The sequence below is a fragment of the Pezoporus occidentalis genome, unplaced genomic scaffold, assembly GCF_034315485.1.
Source record: "Pezoporus occidentalis ecotype Australia unplaced genomic scaffold, CSIRO_AGI_Poc_V1 ctg54, whole genome shotgun sequence".
Taxonomy (NCBI): domain Eukaryota; kingdom Metazoa; phylum Chordata; class Aves; order Psittaciformes; family Psittacidae; genus Pezoporus; species Pezoporus occidentalis.
Genome location: NW_026915877.1, coordinates 4,059,723 through 4,078,103, shown reverse-complemented (window position 1 = coordinate 4,078,103; position 18,381 = coordinate 4,059,723). Strand labels below are relative to the sequence as shown.

The following is an 18,381-nucleotide window of genomic DNA, read 5'->3' as shown; positions in this document are numbered from 1 at the left end:
CCGTTCACCTTCACTGTGAGGCCGCAGAGAGCCGGGGTGGGTAACAGGGGCCGTCGGTGCAGAGAGCAGCTGGGCGCAGCATGAGGGTCACTGGTGTTGCTGAGCGTGCGGTTGCTCCGGCGCGCAGCCACCCGTGCTCCCCGGGCGGTGACACCGCCGCTCACCGCCGAGCCGGACCACGCCGGGCGGCTGCACCGCAACCCGCCTGCGGGGCGGGCTTCCCCAGGCGGGCACTCGCGTGTGGCGGCTGCTCCCCGCCCCGGCGCCCGCGCGGGGGGACACGCGTGTCGCGGCCCCGCCCCGACACCGCCCCGGCCCCCCCCGCGCCCGCCCTCGCGCTTCCCGCCGCGGCCGCGCTCGGCGGCAGCAGCCCGGCTGTGCTCAGGTGCCGCCGGGCCGGGTCCGGGTCCGGGTGAGGGAGCCGCGGATCCTGGCAGCCATGGCCGCGGTGGGTGCAGCCCGGGGGCCGCGGGGGAGGGCTGGCAGGGTGGGCGGGCGCGGCTCCGGTGGCGGGCGCGGTGCCGGCGACGCGACCTTGATGTCTTGGCCTCCCCCGGGGCAGGTAACGAGGGGCACGGCGACGCGGCGCAGCCGGCTGAAGCGCTCCGACGGCAGCACCACCTCCACCAGCTTCATCCTGCGGCAGGTAAGGGGCGGGGGGTGGGGGCGAACGGGCTTGGCTTCAGGAGCCACCTCGTCCTGTGGGTCTCGGCGCCGCTGCCCCGTGATGCTCCGGCTCCGCGGACCGTACAAGTTGGGATCGCTGCTGGTCGCCGTTGCCCCCGGGGACCGGCACCGGTCGGAGCTGGGCTTAAAACTGTAAAGCCGGATTGCTCCGGAATGAGGAGAGGGGCCTAAAATATCTGACTGAAGGCACGATTTATCCTGGTAAATGCGCGTATCGTGTTTGCCTTCGGTTCCCAAGCTGCAGTTTACACGTTGGGCTGATTTTCTAGTTAAAACATTGAGGGCAAGAAACACGCTTTCCGTGAAGAACAGAAGCTGAGGAGTGATCCTCCGGCTTAAGGGTTTCTGGAAAAAGGTGATTGTAAAGGTGTCAAGAGCATCTCGGTTTGGGGCTTCGGGCTTGTTGGTGCTAATTATATATCAGCCCGGCTTCCCCTGGCGCTGCAGGAGCAGCATTAGCGATCTAGATGAACCTCCTGTTAATAGTCGTTACCCTTTCCTTCTCCATTTCCAGCCCTGCCAGCTGTCCCTCGGGCAAACAAAGACTAACATCCCGAGTCTCCCCAAAGCAGCACTTTTTCACTTAAGAGATGTTGCTTAGAGTACATACTACGAATTTGCTTTAAAAGTATAGGCGGTAGAGCATGTCTTGGTGCACAAGCCTGTATCCAGCCACTTCCCCCTCCCCCCGGTTCCTCAGTGACTTTGGTAGAAATTTTAGGAAGCGCAGGGAAAGCGTAACTGGGCCCTTGACAAATTCGGGGACGCTTCTCGTGTGGAAGCGTATTTTGCTCAGGACATGGAAGCTGCAAGGTTGGTCTGCCCGGGGAACGAGAAAGAGAGGTAAATAACACAGGGAAGTTTTATTGTGCTCTGTGGTGTCTCCTTGTCACCACTCCAGCCCAGAGCAGAACTGCAGCCGTGCCGGGCTGGCAGTCCCCGTTCCCAGCACCAGGAGAATGACATGTGAGAGTCGCAGCATGAATCTGACGTTTAATGTGATCTCAGCCATGGGTTGAAACAAGGACAAACAAATATAAAGGGAGTTTTAGCCCGTGTGGTGGTGGGAGGAGATTGTTGCAGGCGGCTGTGGGCCCTTCTTGGAGATGTCCTGGAGAATCCTTCAGCTTGTCAGAAGTGTTGTTTCAAGAGGTGGTTTTCGTGCTGTGCTCACATGGAAACTGAGGGCTTGTGGTTAGACAGGCAGAGGGTGATGGGTGTCACCAGAGCACTGGCTGTCTGAGGGAGGGAGCAAGGGCACAACGTGGGATTTTGAAAGCCTTGCAGGCGGAAGTGCTTGCGGGAAGAGCCTGGCTCCTGACACAGGCGCAGCTGCGGTACACGGTCCCATCACACACCTCGTTCGTATGCAGAATGTTTCCTGCGCTTTGTGCTTTTATTCTGGCTCATGTCTTGGGACATGCTGTGCTGTGCAAACGCTGCACTTGTCCTGTCTTTTTTGGGGGAATATGGGGAGCTTGCTTTTATTCCTGTCTCAGTTTCCTAAGGGACTGCTTTACCTTCAGTGACAGTTTGTGGGGCACTGCCAAATAATAATAATAGGAAAATTGGGTAGTGAGATGGTTTTCCTTCCATCATGCTTGCAGACCAGTGGGTCACACTGCATGGCAGCCGAGGGGCCCAGCAGAGTATCCACACCAGCACCAGCATCGGGGCTCTTTCTCCGCCAGCATCTTTCTGTTCTGCTCTGGCAGAGGATGATACTGTGTCGGCTGAAGCTAGGACAGCAATGTAACTTCAGTTCCATGTTCCATTATACAGCAAAACAAATCAATCCGTATCAGAACATGCTTATCCCACAAGAGAAGGGTGGGATAAGACAAACCTGTCACTTTCAGAGGTAACCGCCTTAAGACCTTTTAAACAGGCAAGTGCGGTAGCTCCCGTTAGGAGATTGGTGAGAAGATTCTATTAAATTGTGTGAGCAGAGCAACAAAGCCAGCCCTGGGACTCTGTTTCCCCAGCCCTTGCTGGGTGAGACCATGGTGGGGCTGAGCTGGAGACATGCTGGGGTGAGGGTCTCGCTGATCCTTCACTTGGACTTCATGCGATGCTCCTCACCACGTGTGATTCAGCTTCTCAGGACAACACTTCCTTTGCACAATGGTGTTTCTGCTGCTCCTTTGGTACTAGAATGAGCGAGTTTTCTCAGCCTTTGTGGTTAGTGTTTTTTCTTGGAGAAAGAGATTTTCTTGGAGAACTGGGCTCCATGGATGCAGAGTAGTGCCAACTGTCCAGTGTTGCGGTCGTCTACTCCCCTATGAAGTTTTCCCTAATAGCAATAAAGCTTTACAAGCATAAGTGGAAAAAAAGAAGTCCTAAAAGCAGGGATTAACTTGAAGGAACATTGCTGTCGCTGTAGGTACAGCTTTAAAAACATATAAATTATGTCATTAAGATTTGCAATGAATGTCCCAAAAGGCTTTAAATCTTTTGCAGATCTCTGATGCATTCAGAGGTGTGCACCATCTTCTTGCCCAAGTCCAAAATACCAATGGAAATTTAATCATTGGTTTCCTTTTGTGTCAGGAGAGGCACAGGTTTGAACTCTTTACTTTTGACTTTTCATTAAATTGCACTTAATGTTTGGTTTCAGTCTGTTGGTCAGTCTAATTTAGTAAGGGAATCATGTATGGATGAGCTTTTGAATTCACATTTTTGTCACATGGCATGGTGATGAGCAGAGACAGTCCATGGCAGGGTCCCACATGTGTGTCAGCACAGGCAGAGCTACCAGTTCCAACATTGCCAGTGTGGGAATTGCCCGTAATTGCCTCTTGCTGTGGGAAACGCTGCACTGAAAGACATGGATGGAGTGATGTACAAGTGGGAATAGGTCAGTATGTGCTGAAAGTCAATGGGCTGGTATAAAAAAGAAGGCCTGCTCAGCAAGTATGATCACTCATGTCCCAGGATAACCAGGGGTGCAGGAGGTTCTTGGTTGTTGGATCGGCACCTCTATCTCCAGTGGCACAGCCAAAGCAGTGAGTAACCCTGGTGCTGAAGCTGTTAAGTACAGTATTTGAGCAAGGCATGGATGTACAAAACTGTTCCTCTGACGTGGCAGGTGCTGCTCAATTATATTTAAGAAACCCCTTAAGGGACAGAAGTCAATTATAAGACAAGTAGGTCAGCTGAAAACATATGCTTATAATTTTACAAGATGCTGTCATAGTAATTCATTATTGCTTTTTCCTGGAATGTTTTTGTGTTTCCACCGCTTATTTTGACGTGGTGTGACTAGTGAGTATATGCAGTTTGTTTTTTCCCTTTGACTTCTGGTGGTATCAGTTTTATTGCCTCTGATTTTTAATGGAATTTATTTCCCTGATAAAAGTGAAGTGACCTGTGAGGAACAGTCACCCAAAGGTTGTCTTAGAGCATCATTTCTTGTCAAAAGAAAGCCTGCAGTGGCCACTCTTTACTGTGGGTGGTCCCAGGTGAGTTAGTGGGACCAACTCCAGATATGTAGGTGTGTGTGCCAGAAGTCATTAAAGCCTTTTTATGCATGTGCTAATACAATCTGGGGAGGGAAAATAACACATGGTACATGTCTCCATCTACATAATAGTACTGGGGAGCCCCAGGGGAAGGTCAGCATCTGAGATAGGGACATTTACACTTGGAGGTGGGTTGACAAAGGTCTGAGTAGGGGTCCTGTGCTGCCAGAGGTGGAGGTTCAGGCTCCATTGCTTTTCCTCCTTGCTACTCCTCAGCTGGGTGTCTCCCCATGGCCATGCTCGTTTATACATTTCACATCTTGTTGTCCAAACTGCAGCCCTTAGTACAGGTCCAATTGAATGTCTCCTTATTTTAGGTCTTTCCTTACCATGCCCTTCCTCGTTTAAAGAAGGTCTCTTCTCCCAAGTAACAGGTGACAGGACAAGAGATAACAGCCTCAAGCAGCAGCAGGGGAGGTTTATGTTGGACATTAGGAAAAATTACTTCAGAAAGGGTGATCAGGTGTTGGAACAGGCTCGCCAGGGAAAGGTGGAATGACCATCCTTGGAAGCGTTCAAAACTGTGTAGATGGGGTCCTCAGTGGCATGGTTTTGTGGTGGTCTTGGCAGTCCTGAGGTAATGGTTGGACTTGATGATCTTAAAGGTCTTTTCCAACCTAGCTGATTCTGTGAGTCTGTGAGGTGGCCTTTCTTGAATAGGTGTCAAGTAGCTGCACTTCTGAAGACATAACCAAAACTGTGGTTGGGTCTTGGACTGAGGGTTTGGTCTGTTCCCTAATGGGGCTGTTACTTTTCTGCTTGTGCTGGATTGCCTCGCTGGGTAGCGTTACCATAACTTACATGATTGAAGTGAAATGGAATTATGTGATTTTTGATAGCATCAGGGCCTTGTAATAAAATCTTAAAACACTCATGGTAATCAGTGGAACTTCATTCCAGCTCATGCCAGAGACTTCAAGTGAAACAACTGGGTATACCTGTTCAATCGAAGTTTGTTTAACTTCATATAAAATTATATTGAGATACGCAGTTTATTTTTGGATTTTTCTGCTCCTTTTACTTAGAAATAGTTGAAGTTAAAATCAATTTTCTGCTAAGACATAGTTACACCTCGTGTTGCATCTCTAGCAATGCTTGTGCTTCCCCCTTTTAAGTATCATTTTTCCTCTGTGACATTGAGTGGAAAAGAAAAAAAACATTTTCTGTTATTAGAACAGCTCTCAAGCTGTAACAGCATTTTTAAAAGCTACTGACATTCTGACAAAAGGAGGCAACTCCTTCAAAAGTGTTTATTGCCTTGTTTTCAGAGCTTTTGTGTATGTGTGGAGATGGGATTGCAGTGTTCTTTCTGCAAGACCAAGCGGTTTAGCAAGCTGCATGTTGGCATCTGCATTCAGATATCTTCTTGTTTAGTCAAGCAAAAGTGGCTGTAAATCAGATTTGGGAAGCTTTAAGGGTGTCTAAGTTTCATTTATGTTTTATAAAGCCTGAAAGCCTTTCCGTTGGCACATGTGACATAGAACCACCCAGTTGCCATCTCAGGTGTGCCTTTGCAGGTGCAAAGCACACAAGGCTGCTCACTGGCTTTGGCAGATGTTGGCTTAGTGATGTGCACCAGTATTTTCAAGAGCAATCCATGGCTTTGAGTACAGGTTTGAGTTTTGTAGCTGATACTTTTGCTGGCTGTCCTGTAAAGTAACTCTCTGAATTAAGGGGAATTGACATTTGGTCTTTCCTCACCAGTGATGTCCATAGGCAGCTTCAGTGATCGTTTCTTAACAATCTTTCTAATGTGCATTTGATTTCTTCCTTCCATTCTGCTTTTTCTCTTTTTTTTTTTTTTTTGTCTTAAAATTGTTTTCCTCAGAATGAGATGAGACCTCAGTTGATGACTTTTGAAACTTTGGTTTTCCATAATACAGGTTTTCTGGTACACAGGAGGAGGTGAATGATGCTGAGTAGTGTGGTCCATTCCAATGTGGGTATGCAATGAACCAGGCATTTCTCAAAATCAAATGCTGATTAGATTGATAAAATACATACAGCAAAGGAGCAGATTAGAATTTTAGTAATTTACCAGATGAGCTCAATTCTATGATGAGTCATTAATTTCTAAAATATAATTTACTGCCATAGACTATGATTATTCCTTAGCCACAGGACTCAATCATTATTTTTCTCTATACAGCGTTTAGAAACTGTTGAAGCATTTGACAGGTGAATAAAAGATTCAGCCCTTTCTCCAAAGAACATAAGCGTTGTCTGCACAGTAGAGTGACATTGTTTTAACTTGCCTTTCTTCTTAAGTCAGTGTAGTTAGCTAGTACAGCAGTTGCATCTCTCAAGTTACTGTGCTTAAAAATAGTTTACTTTGTAAATGTACGTATTTAGGTTAAATCAATAAGGTCAAGTAAGGCATCCTTGAACTGACGTAAATGTCCCTGGAGTGTTGTGCTGTAGTAGCTCTACATCCATCTGACTTTCAGCCTGGTTTGCAGTTTTCTCTTGTGTACAGAACCATGGAGTACGTTTACTCCTTGGCTTTGGGAGGAGTTGGCGGTTTCCACCAATGTCATTGTGACCTGGATTTAATTTCCAAACCACAGAGGTGATTTGTGAAGATGGCCTGCTTCTGGAGGATAGAGATGAGGCCATCCCTTGGGCCAGCATAGGCTGTGTGCTATGTAGGGGCTGTACTCAGGTCCTGGCAGGAGCCCATGGGCAGTCCTGGGTGGTACAGCCTGGTAGTGGCATGATCTGAGCCACAGTGGTGGGATTTGCTTGTGATGGATGGGTTGGAAAGCTTACATGGAGTTGTCTCCTGCCAGTTTGAGAGAGACCTTCCAACCAATGGGCCCAGGTAGGTTTGGAAGGGAAGGTTTGTTGTGCCCCTTGGTGAGGCTCATAAAACAGCTGCAACTAGGAGAAATACTTAAATGATGAAGGCTGTCAAACAGAACCACACTGCTTCTGCTGCGTGTGTTTCAGTGATGGAGGGTGCTACATCTGAGCAGCTTCAGCACTGGTGAGCCCAGCGGTTAGATGATGACTAGATGACATCTCTCCATAACTTCCTATGGGATGCTGCCTATGTGGACTAAGTCAGAATCATGGGATATGCACCTGGCAGGTTTTCCTTGAAGAAGACTTGTCTTCTGATATACCTTGGGAGGCTGATGAACTTGGAGCGCATCCCCTGTTCTTGGCTTCCCTGTGAGTAACAGCTGGTGGCATGTGGCTGTCACACATACGTGTGTGCACATCTGCCCTCCTGAAAGCTGCCTTGTACTGTCCAGCAGTGTTGCTTTGTCCCCAAATGCCTCAAAATCCTGCCTTGATTAGGTTTCTCCTTGTACAGCTGGGAAGAAGAGGTGGGTGGGGGATAAACTTCATAAGGGCGAAATAACAGTAGAAGGAAACTTAAATGGATTTGTTCATTATAAAACAAAGTGTAGTAAAGTTGGTTTCTCTCCTTAATTCTGCCATCACTTCATCTGACCTTGAAGAAGCCAGCAGACTTCTGCGAGGTTCATTTCTTCATCTGGAAAGCAAGTGTAGCTGTGTATCTCTGTGTCACTGGGAAGCTTAATTGAGTGTTTCTTAATGTACTAATTGAATCTCAATTACATGCCCGCTTAGTGTTCTGTTAGAAAAAGGAAGGAGATTTTTGTGTGTGTGTGTGTGTTTGCAAGCAAATAATGATCATGATTGCATTCTTTAAAAAAATACAAATCCCCTTATTGTTTTGTTGTTGTTTGTTTGAAGCGATTTATCAACCTTTTAGGCAGGTTCACTGGATTATATTTGTAATGAGTTTCACCCTTACCACTTCATGAGCATGGCCAGTGTGGCACATGGAAGTGGAACATGATTCATCTCCTCAGCATGCCGGTGCTCATAGTGCTGCAGTCTCTGCTAGTGGGTACTGGTGCACAATAGCAGTTAATAAGATTGTCAGAAATCTGTTAGGTGACAGCTAACTAAATTAGCAGGCTCTCTTATATGTACTCGATGGAATTATTGGCACGGATTCATGAAAAGTCGGAGCCTTTGAAATTCTCACTTTAAAAATTTTATGTCCTGTTCCTCAGCAGATGTGCTGACCGGCTTATTGTCTCCATGGTAACAAGGTTTCATTTTTAAAATAGCCTAAAGTCACAAAAGAGAAGTCAGATATTAATAGCATAAGCAGCGTAGGTACGAATAAAAAATAGGATTTGGCTATCCCTCATCCAAAATTTCTGGTATTTGGGAGCTGTCTGTCTCTTTGTACATACTGTGGGTGTTTGTTTAAATGTATTTTTGTAGTGTGACCTATAAAATTAATTTTCTTTATTCATTCAGTGTTTTTACAATGAAATATTTACATGATTACAGTAACACTTAGAATACCAGCATAATACCTAATACAGAATACTTAATAGGTAACCATTAAAAAAATCTCTTTACCAACATGGGACAGCCTACAACAGTCTAATGCAAGGTGCCCTTACTGTCCCCCTTTCTGTGACGGGGAGACTGGAGGCAGAAGTGCTGCATGACTTGATAAACCCTGTGCTAAAGTGAGGTCTCGGGACCCTGGGCAGCTTCGTGCGCACTTCCCATCACCTGCCACCTTCTGACAGTCTCACCGAGGTTTTCCACCCCCAATACTTTTGCTGTACAGTAACAGATCGTGTGAAACTCCAGTTGTGTGATTATAGTGTAACCCCTCAGATTAGAGCCTTTTTAGCAGATTTTCAGAGTTCCAGCCAGGCACAGGCTCTGCCTGCCTTTGCTGTCATGCAGTTTCTATGGACACCAATGGTTCGTGTCAAGTGCAATCTCAGTGCAATTGTCTGTGCTGAATATGGAGGAAGCAGAGATGATTACATGGGACTCCAAACCTGTATTTGTTAAAATATGTTCTGTTGCTTTGAAAAGAATACCGTAGAGACAGAAATAGCTTTTTCCTAAAATCCTTAGGCCTTTGGAGACCCACAGAGTTGGAAAAAATAGCTTCTTACCACCTTCCTGTTGGTTTCAGGGTTATATGGGAAACCCTGGCATGTATAATCTTCAAAATTCTGTTTTAAAAAATAATAAAAGAGAGTTCTAGCAAAATAAAATTTAGGTGGGAACTTCTTCAGCCACTTAAGATGTTAAAAAGATCTCCCATTGAAGACAGCTTTTGCAGTGCTGCCTTCAATGTGTGTATGTAATAAGAAAAATCAGAAAGTGATTCTGATAATTGATGTCACATAGTTTGACAGTTGATGAAAGATGTAAAAAACGTGTTTAGAGAGTCTGAATAACAACATATCTCTTGGCTGTTGTATTAGTTTTTGGTGCCTTGTAATGAGGTCTCCAGCTGTCTCTGGTGGCTTGGGGCAGAGTGGGATGGCTAATAGACAGGTCTCACATGCCTTCCTCTACCCCTCTATCAAAACTGGATGCTTTCTAAAGCATGGGGAGGAGGGACGGAGATCCCCTTCTGCCTCAGTTCTCTGTCCCTGCAAGTCACCTGTAATGAGTACAAATAAAATGTATTTTTGCCGTGAACTGACTTGATCATCTTTCACGAATCACACGGCTTGTAAAAGGGTGCCGTTCCTGTATGGCACTTGCGAGTCTTGGTGTCAGCATTGCCACAGGGACCTTCTCTTAGGTCAGTGGTCCCACACCAGTCTCTGTGCTTTCTGCTGTTTGCAAAGTGACTTGCATGTGTTTTTTCATGAGATCTGGCCCTTAGCATGTTAAATGCTTTAAAGTACTAGGGTAAAAATACATCTTGGTAGTTACACTCCAGTCACATTCTCTCTTAATAATAAACGCTCTTTGCGCTCTGTTTTCTTGACACTTTTTGCAATGAGTATCACAGTTTTTGGGAAAATCTTTTTTGTTCTATGTAAGAGATTCAGTGTCCTTAAGTAAGAAAGAGTGGTTGGTGAACACTGGGTTCTGATGACTATGTGCTGCTTGGGGGTCTGGGTTATGGCATCTTTCCTTGCACAGAATAAGCAATATTCTATCTGTAATCTTCATTTGGTTTTACTCATACTCTGTTTCTGCTATCATTTGTTTTTTTATGACGGTCATTCTCTGGACTGACGGTTTTAGTGCTTAACTAGCTTATATAATACATCATTTTTCCATTAATATGTACAGACAGCAGGAGCTGTCCCTGTGTCTCAGTATTTCTTTAGGTTAGTGCACTTAATGCATTTTGATATCCCTTACAGGATTTAGTAACCTGATTCAGATAATGTAGTAAAATGCTACAGATCAGAATTTTGAAAACGCCTTTTGAAAACTCTTGTTTCTATGAAAGTCAAGATAATCCTTTCATTGGGATAATCTGGTAGCTTCTACTCAGTCATATTCCAGTAATTTTGCACATTTCAGCTGTAGAAAGATTTCCAGTGGTTTGTTCTCTGCGAGGAAGAAGAGGCAGTGTGGTGAGGCAGTGTGGTGGGCAGCTCTGTAATCAAATTCCCATTGGGGCTGGAGGAAGTGTCCTCCTGAAGCACTCCTCCTGTGGTGATTATTTTGTGGGGGGAATTTTCTTTCAGCTGAAGTTGTAGAGGTCTGCGTTTTCAGGCAAAATAGTATATTCTGTTTGTGTAATGCCTACAAAAATTACTTCTTTATCAGAGTTTGTTTATATTTTTATTTATTTATTATTATTTATTATTATAAGCATTTCATGAAGAAAATGCATCTTCGTGGTGTTTTAGGGACATTCCCAGTATTGCTGACTGTGCTTCATGTGGCCCTTTGGTTTTGTTTCTTCTGCTTTCCATGAAGAACTGCTCTGTACTACTTCTTTGGTGGGAATACACTGGGTCTTGTGAACTAAAACCAAGCGTATGCCTGAATTACCATAGGCAGGAGAGGCTTGTAAGGGCACTTACCTGTGTGCTGAAAGAGGAGGTGGCACTTCTGGCATGGTTTCAGGAAGCCAAGCTGTTCCATGGTGCATGTCTCTTTACAAAGAGAAAGGTAGATTACTTTATGGTTTTCCAACCAAATTATACAAATTATATCTTTGATTTGGATTTTGCTTGCCCAGATTCTTGTGGTGAGATTTATTCTTGAATTTGTACCCTATGGGTTCAGTGGTACGTTGTCCTGTGTAAGACCTCTGTGGTGACAATACATCACACATGAATGTTCTACTCCAGTTTTTGTGAAGTGTTTTTGGAGCCTTTTATGGCTGTGGCACAATGGCACTTTTATGGCTATGGCACTATGGTACCTTGAAGTTCATGACTGGAAGTTTTGTATTAGGAATTAGCTGAAATAAAATTCTGCTGAAATTCATCTGCAAGTTCTGCTAAAGCATCTATGTGTGTTATGGCAGTTTTTGTGATCACATTTAGAAATGAAGGACGTATCTACAAATACTGCAGAAGCGAAGTGGTTATACTTAGAAATGGAGATCCTTTCCCTCTGCCTTCCCTGGTTAATATGCCGAGTCAGATACTCCTGAGCCCCTCCAGTGGCAGATTCTCCATGGCCAGCCGGCAGCACAGCACTGGTCATAGACACTGAGTCACAAAAGGGATGGTTTCTTCTTAAATACAGAAGATGTGGAGGACTGAAAGGAAAGCTCATCCAAACTCAGTTCTTCCTGTAGACTGGTTTGCCTGATCTGCTTTGCCTGGAGGGGCATTTGTTCCTTGACTGATCTCTTCTTAGCAATCGAAACTGATTTTCCCATTAGGAGACATTTCATATCTGGTCTGTTCCCACCCTCCTCTCTTAAAGTGAAAAAAAAAATACGTCGACACTAGGCATTTCTTAGGGCTTAATGATCTGTTGGGTCGTATGTTAGACATCCAGCCAGTCATTAATCTTCAAACTGCCTGGTACCAATTATGGCTTAAATATTATTCTCCTCTTTTGGCTTTGATCATCTTGGGCCATTAGGAGCATCTTCATTTCCCTCTCTCCCCTCCCCACATGTTGGCGTCCTGGGGAGAAAGCCTCCATCACACAGGCAATAACAGGAGCTGCTCCAACACAATGGCTGTGGATATATGACATGTGTGACCTGGGGGTGTTAGATGGGAGAGTTGGTGGCAGCAGTGCTGAGTGGCAGCAGTAACGAAGCTTACCCCCACGTTTCTGCAGACTGTGATGGGAGGAGAGGGAATTCAGGACTACTGAGTGTAACCTACTTCCTCAGAGAAAAGGGTCAAGTTGGAGACAGAGAAATGAAGGATGAGATGGGGTTAAAAAGGCATCGGAAAGGTGAAAGAAGAGGATATGGTAGAGCCAGGACCTTAGTTAGAGCATGGGTTGAGTGGTGGGTAGGAAGGGTATTTGTGAAATGAGGGGAGGATTGAGCAGGTTTAGAAGTGACATACTGGACGTGTGGGTAAATGGGTGTCACCACGTGCCAGCTTTGTGTAATCCTTTCCTTCCTGCCTCAGTCACCCCTTTTTAAACTAGTATCCCTCTTCTGCCATTGTTTCTCCTCCCATCACGGAATTGCTGTCCTTTCATGGCATTCACTCACAGTGCTCTTGTGCTGCCTCCTGCAGCTCAAGGCTCTGTTTTTCTTCTCTGGCCTCTTCCAACTCCACTGTTGTCATTCTTGTCCTACTCTGAAAACTCCTTCTGGTCACTGCCCTTGGCTTGTCTGTCTTCTCTCACCCCGCGTGCCTTTCTTTCCTCTACACTTGAATTTCAGCAGCTGCCTTGTTACCCAGTTTTGTACAAGTCAAAAACAGTAGAAAGAAGGGTAATCACAGATTTTTACTGAAGTAACTATTAAAATTTAACTAAGCACAGTATGTGGGATTTTTTTGTTTACCTTTTTCCTGGGAATGTTGTTACTCTTTTTTATCTCATGTTCTGTAAGTCACATCTTGTATTTCTTTTTTAACGCTGATAATGGACTCAGCATGTTGTGATGCTTGCTCCCTAGCTAATGAGAGCTGCCCTGTGTACAGAATGGCAGCCATCAAATTAGCTAAGTGAAAAGATAAGCAGTTAAAAATCAAAACAAAACCCCCAAACCTCAAAAACTCAATAAAAAACATGGGCAGAGAAAAAGGCAAGAAGGAAGTATGAAAGGGGGGACTATGAACATATCTCTATATCGTATCTAGAACATGTCTCTAGCTGGCTTGCAGCTTTCCAAGGGAAGTCACCACCCAGTCAAGAGTAAGAACCTTATTTACTGCAGAAAGAGATGTTATGAAACAAAATTAAGATAGGGGAATTCTAACAAAATTACTGCAATGATCATAGAGTCCTGGCCTGTTCCAGTCATATACTGTCTTGGCATGAAGGACCCAAGGGTGAGATGTGTGGCTTGCAGTAGGCTGCATGGCAGGATGTTAAGACGCAGGAGACAAAAGACAGAAAGACAACTGTCGGTATCACCCTTTTTTTGCATTTTCTTAAATCTATTTTTTTCTTTTTTCTTTTTTTTTTCCTTTAAGTGAAAGCATGAATTCCCAGTCTTAATGTTTAGCCACCAAACACCAACCTCAAGGAGAAAAGACTAAATAGAAGAAGTTGCTTTATTCTCAGCCATGTTCAGTAGTCAGGAGATAGACAGCATTTGCTGTCAAACATATGATCTTCAGAGCCCAAAAGTACATTAGAAGCCCTCCTTCTTAGGATTCTTATAATGAAATTGCTTCTCATTGTAAATGCTGAAATAACTATTACAGAGGCTCATTTTGTCTTCTGAACAGCGGTGCAAAGAGTAGAATACAGACAGTGTGTCCCTGCTGTGCAATGTTCACCCTTTATCCTCGTCTGTTTCCATTCATTTCTAATGCACTGTCCTCTTGTTAGATGTGGTGGTACAAATGTGTTACTGATGTTCTTAGTGTATGTCTTGGTGCAAGCTTTGTATTTCTTATTAGTGCCTATCTATTGCTCAGCTTTTTGTTGAACAACTGGAACATGGTTAATTCTTTCCCCATCTGTGCTTAAGGAAAGACCTGTGGACTTGACAGAAGCCGTGCTGCTTGTATTACAAGGCAACGCCTGTGCATTTTGCACTCCCTTCAGTCAACAGGGTAATTGCTCATAATGGAGTTTTTATTCTGTGTATCAGGTTCATGTGGGTTTTATTCGTGTTTGAAGCAAAGGTGTTTATTCATTTAATACACTTAAGGATTTTTCTGCTTTAGACCGTTAACAAGTAATTGAGCAGCTTACATCTCTCCATGACAAATCTCCTAATATTTTAAACTTCTGGGTAATGTTGTGCTTTAGGTCCTCTCTGAGATTAGTGCTGGTGATTCAGAAAGACTTCTGTATTCTTTTGTTAACTGTGGTCATTGAAAATGAAGTAACTGAAAAGTCATCATACAACCAACTTCTCACCAGAGAACAGTACGTTTCCCAGCTCTCTGGATCACATGTGTGTGTCAAACTTGCAATTCTTTCACGTATAAATACTTCACCTTCCTTTTTGCAGATGACTCTGTTTTCTGGAATTGTTAAATGAGAGGTTACCACTTACATGCAGGGAAAACAGAAGTGTGATGAATTACAAGCCAGTGTAATTTATGCAGAAGCAGTGTGGGGGAAATGCAGCCCACTCTTGTTCCACATAAATTATGCATGTACCTCCTTGAAAATAGCTACAGAGGGTGTTCAGATTTTTTTGGCTAATGAATCATGCCCTAAATTTCTACAGTACATACATTGACTCAAGTATCTCCCTTTTGCCCCACCTTTTTTTTTAGATCATCTATGAACTTTTGTTGAACGTGCCGCTCCGGATGCTTCTTTATTTTGCTTACAACAGACCTGTTCTTTGAAGACCCTGTTTTGATAAGGGGCTCATGAATTTACTACTTCTCCCAGAGCCTTCCCACATGAGAGTTTACATTTTATGCTTTGGACATCTCTGAAGAGATCCCTTGGCTGTTGTAGTAAGGATGTATGTGAATAAATATGCTTATGAAGATGCAGCCTGCCCTTGTGTTGCAAACAATTCACAAAGAAAGCAGCTGTCCACTATGCAGTGTATATGCTTGGTATAATGTATAAATATAATATTTATTTGGCCATAAGCTAGTGAAGCTTGGGGGTGGTTAGAGGAATGCTGCATATAGCCCTGGTCTGAACTTCAGCTCAGGAGCAGTTGCAAAGCCAGAGCTCCCTCTACTAGACAGCAGTGTTAAGAGCACCAGCCAGGAAGAAGCAATTTTGGAAGGGCTTAGGGAAGAAAAGTGCTTTGAGGAGAATTTGGAAGATGAGGAACAGTTGTTTGGAACATGAGAAGATGGAACAGCTTTGTACCTAAAATCAGCTTGCTACAAGGATACAGAATGTTATGGAAAGAACAAGTTAAAGAGAAGTGTGATTTTCATTATAATAAAGGTGTGGGTAGACCAGTGTAGGCAAGCCTGGGAGAGCGGGTGGCAGGAGGCTTCGGCTGGAGTGGAGGAGCAGAGATGTGAGGGAGAAAGGGCTTTAGTGGCGAGGAAGGTGGGGGCAGTCATGGAAGACCATTTTGATTTTGTCATGGATGTGGAAAAAGCAATTTCAAGATGCTAAAGAGAGGTACTCGGTATAATTTATCGTCATGTGTTAGGAGCCTGCCTAGGATATTTATAGTTGATCTCATGCGTGCTTTCTTGAATATTTTTCTGTGTTTTTTTTCCCTGTTTTATGTTAGTTTTTAAGCACAAGTATTTATCTTCCTTTGATGTGTCTAAGCAAACAGTGATTGCGTATTTTCTTGCCTCTGTCCTGCTCTTCCTGAAATCAGTGAGGGTCTTTCATGTGCAAAGCAAGCAGGACTGCATGAGCTAGTAACACAAATGGATTTTTTTCCCTTGCCTGCGTAGTCAGTAAATTGAAGTTTGCTGCCCCTGCACGTCTATGTTTTGAAAAATGAAGAAAAAAATTTGTGGGAATGGTATCAAAACCAATTTAGTTCCCAACAGAAAAATGAAATAGGATTGGCTCAGGGGAATGACATATGACATCATTTGGCCAGTCATGTTTCAAAAGCGATGTGATTAGAAAAAGTAGGTTTTGTATAGTCTAGTCTTCTAGATAGCAGTGGGCTGATAAACTCTCCTGTTGACAGTTTGCATGATAAAACCAGTGCTAGGTCTTGCAACTTGACATTTAAGGGTTCCATGTGGATGGATAACAAGACATTTCACTAGCCAGTGAGAATAATTATCTTCTGGAGTTGTTCAGCCACTGTCTTTCAGGTGGAGAATTCCTTGCCACAGGATGCTGTGGGGGAAAGAACCCAAACCAAAATGAAGTAGATCAAATCAAAAAGGGAACAGACAAACCATCAGGAGAGAAATCTTTTCACAGGCTGTCAAGTACTTGGCTACAATTCCTGGCTTTGGGATGGAGCCAAATCATGGGTGCTCAGAGGACACAGCGGTTTCCATGAATGACCTCAGCAATGCCCTAAGCAAGGTCATGTCATGTCATGTCATAGAATCATAGAATCGTTAGGGTTGGAAAGGACCTTAAGATCATCTAGTTCCAACCCCCCTGCCATGGGCAGGGACACCTCACACTAAATCATGTCACCCAAGGCCTTGTCCAGCCTGGCCTTGAACACCACCAGGGATGGAGCATTCACAACCTCCCTGGGCAACCCATTCCAGTGCCTCACCACCCTAACAGGAAAGAATTTCCTTCTTATATCCAATCTAAACTTCCCCTGTTTAAGTTTTAACCCATTACCCCTTGTCCTGTCACTACAGTCTCTAATGAAGAGTCCTCTCCAGCATCCCTATAGGCTCCCTTCATATACTGGAAGGCTGCTATGAGGTCTCCACACAGCCTTCTCTTCTCCAGGCTGAACAGCCCCAACTTCCTCAGCCTGTCTTCATACAGGAGGTGCTCCAATCCCCTGATCATCCTCATGGCCCTCCTCTGGATTTATTCCAACAGTTCCATGACCTTTTTATGTTGAGGACACCAGAACTGCACACAATACCCCAGGTGAGGTCTCACAAGAGCAGAGGAGAGGGGCAGGATCACCTCCTTCGACCTGCAGGTCACGCTCCTTTTGATGCAGCCCAGGATACGGTTGGCTTTCTGGGCTGCGAGTGCACACTGAAGCCGGCTCATGTTCATTTTCTCATCAACCAACATCCCCAAGTCCTTCTCTGCAGGGCTGCTCTGAATCTCTTCTCTGCCCAACCTGTAGCTGTGCCTGGGATTGCTCCCACCCAGGTGTAGGACCTTGCACTTGGCATGGTTAAACCTCATGAGGTTGGCATCAGCCCACCTCACAAGCATGTCAATGTCCCTCTGGATGGCATCCCTTCCCTCCAGTGTATCAACCGAACCACACAGCTTGGTGTCATCGGCAAACTTGCTGAGGGCCCACTCAATCCCACTGTCCGTGTCAGCAACAAAGATGTTGAACAAGACCGGTCCCAACACCGATCCCTGAGGGACACCACTCATTACTGGTCTCCAGCCAGACATTGAGCCATTGACCACAACTCTTTGCGTGCAGCCATCCAGCCAGTTCTTTATCCACCGAGTGGTCCATCCATCAAATTGATGTCTCTCCAATTTAGAGACACGGATGTTGTGTGGGACAGTGTCAAACGCTTTGCACAAGTCCAGGTAGATGACATCAACCTACCTCTACCTCTACCTCTACCCCTGTCCATCAGTTCTGTAGCCCCACCATAGAAGGCCACCCAATTGGTCAGGCAGGATTTCCCCTTAGTGAAGCCATGCTGGCTGTCACCAAGCACCTTGTTGTTTTTCATGTGCCTTAGCATGCCTTCCAGGAGAATCTGCTCCAAGATTTTGCCAGGCACAGAGGTGAGACTGACTGGTCTGTAATTCCCCGGGTCATCCATTTTCCCCTTCTTGAAAATGGGGGTTATATTTCCCTTTTTCCAGTCTTTGGGAACTTCACCTGACTGCCACGTTTTCTCACATATGATGGCCAGCAGCTTTGCAACTTCATTTGCCAGCTCCTTCAGGACCCGTGGATGGATCTCATCAGGACCCATGGACTTGTGCACGTTCAGATTTTTAAGATTGTCTCGAACCAGTTCCTCTCCTACAGTGGGAGCAAGGTCTTCATTCTCACAGTCCCTGCATCTGCCTTCCAAAACTTGGGTGGTTTGGTCAGAGCCTTTGGCAGTGAAGACCGAGGCAAAGAAGTCATTCAGAACCTCAGCCTTCTCCAAATCCTGTGTAGCCAGTTCTCCTGAACGGAATGATGCCCCCCTCCCCCAACACGTCTAGTTTA

General features: G+C 45.0%; 1 protein-coding gene across 4 annotated transcripts in view; it reads left to right on the top strand.

The window, feature by feature from the left end:
* The first annotated feature begins 334 nt into the window (after nucleotides 1-334).
* Nucleotides 335-18,381, top strand: part of CACNB4 (calcium voltage-gated channel auxiliary subunit beta 4) — a 115,724-nt gene continuing 97,677 nt past the window's right edge. For all 4 annotated transcript variants that reach the window (XR_009968316.1, XR_009968317.1, XM_062637814.1 and 1 more), the window contains exons 1-2: nucleotides 335-448; nucleotides 563-646. Coding sequence is in view for 2 of the 4 variants with exons in the window: in XM_062637814.1 (XP_062493798.1) it covers nucleotides 440-448; nucleotides 563-646 (93 nt within the window). In the remaining 2 variants the exon portion in view is untranslated. The remainder of the gene's footprint in view (nucleotides 449-562; nucleotides 647-18,381) is intronic.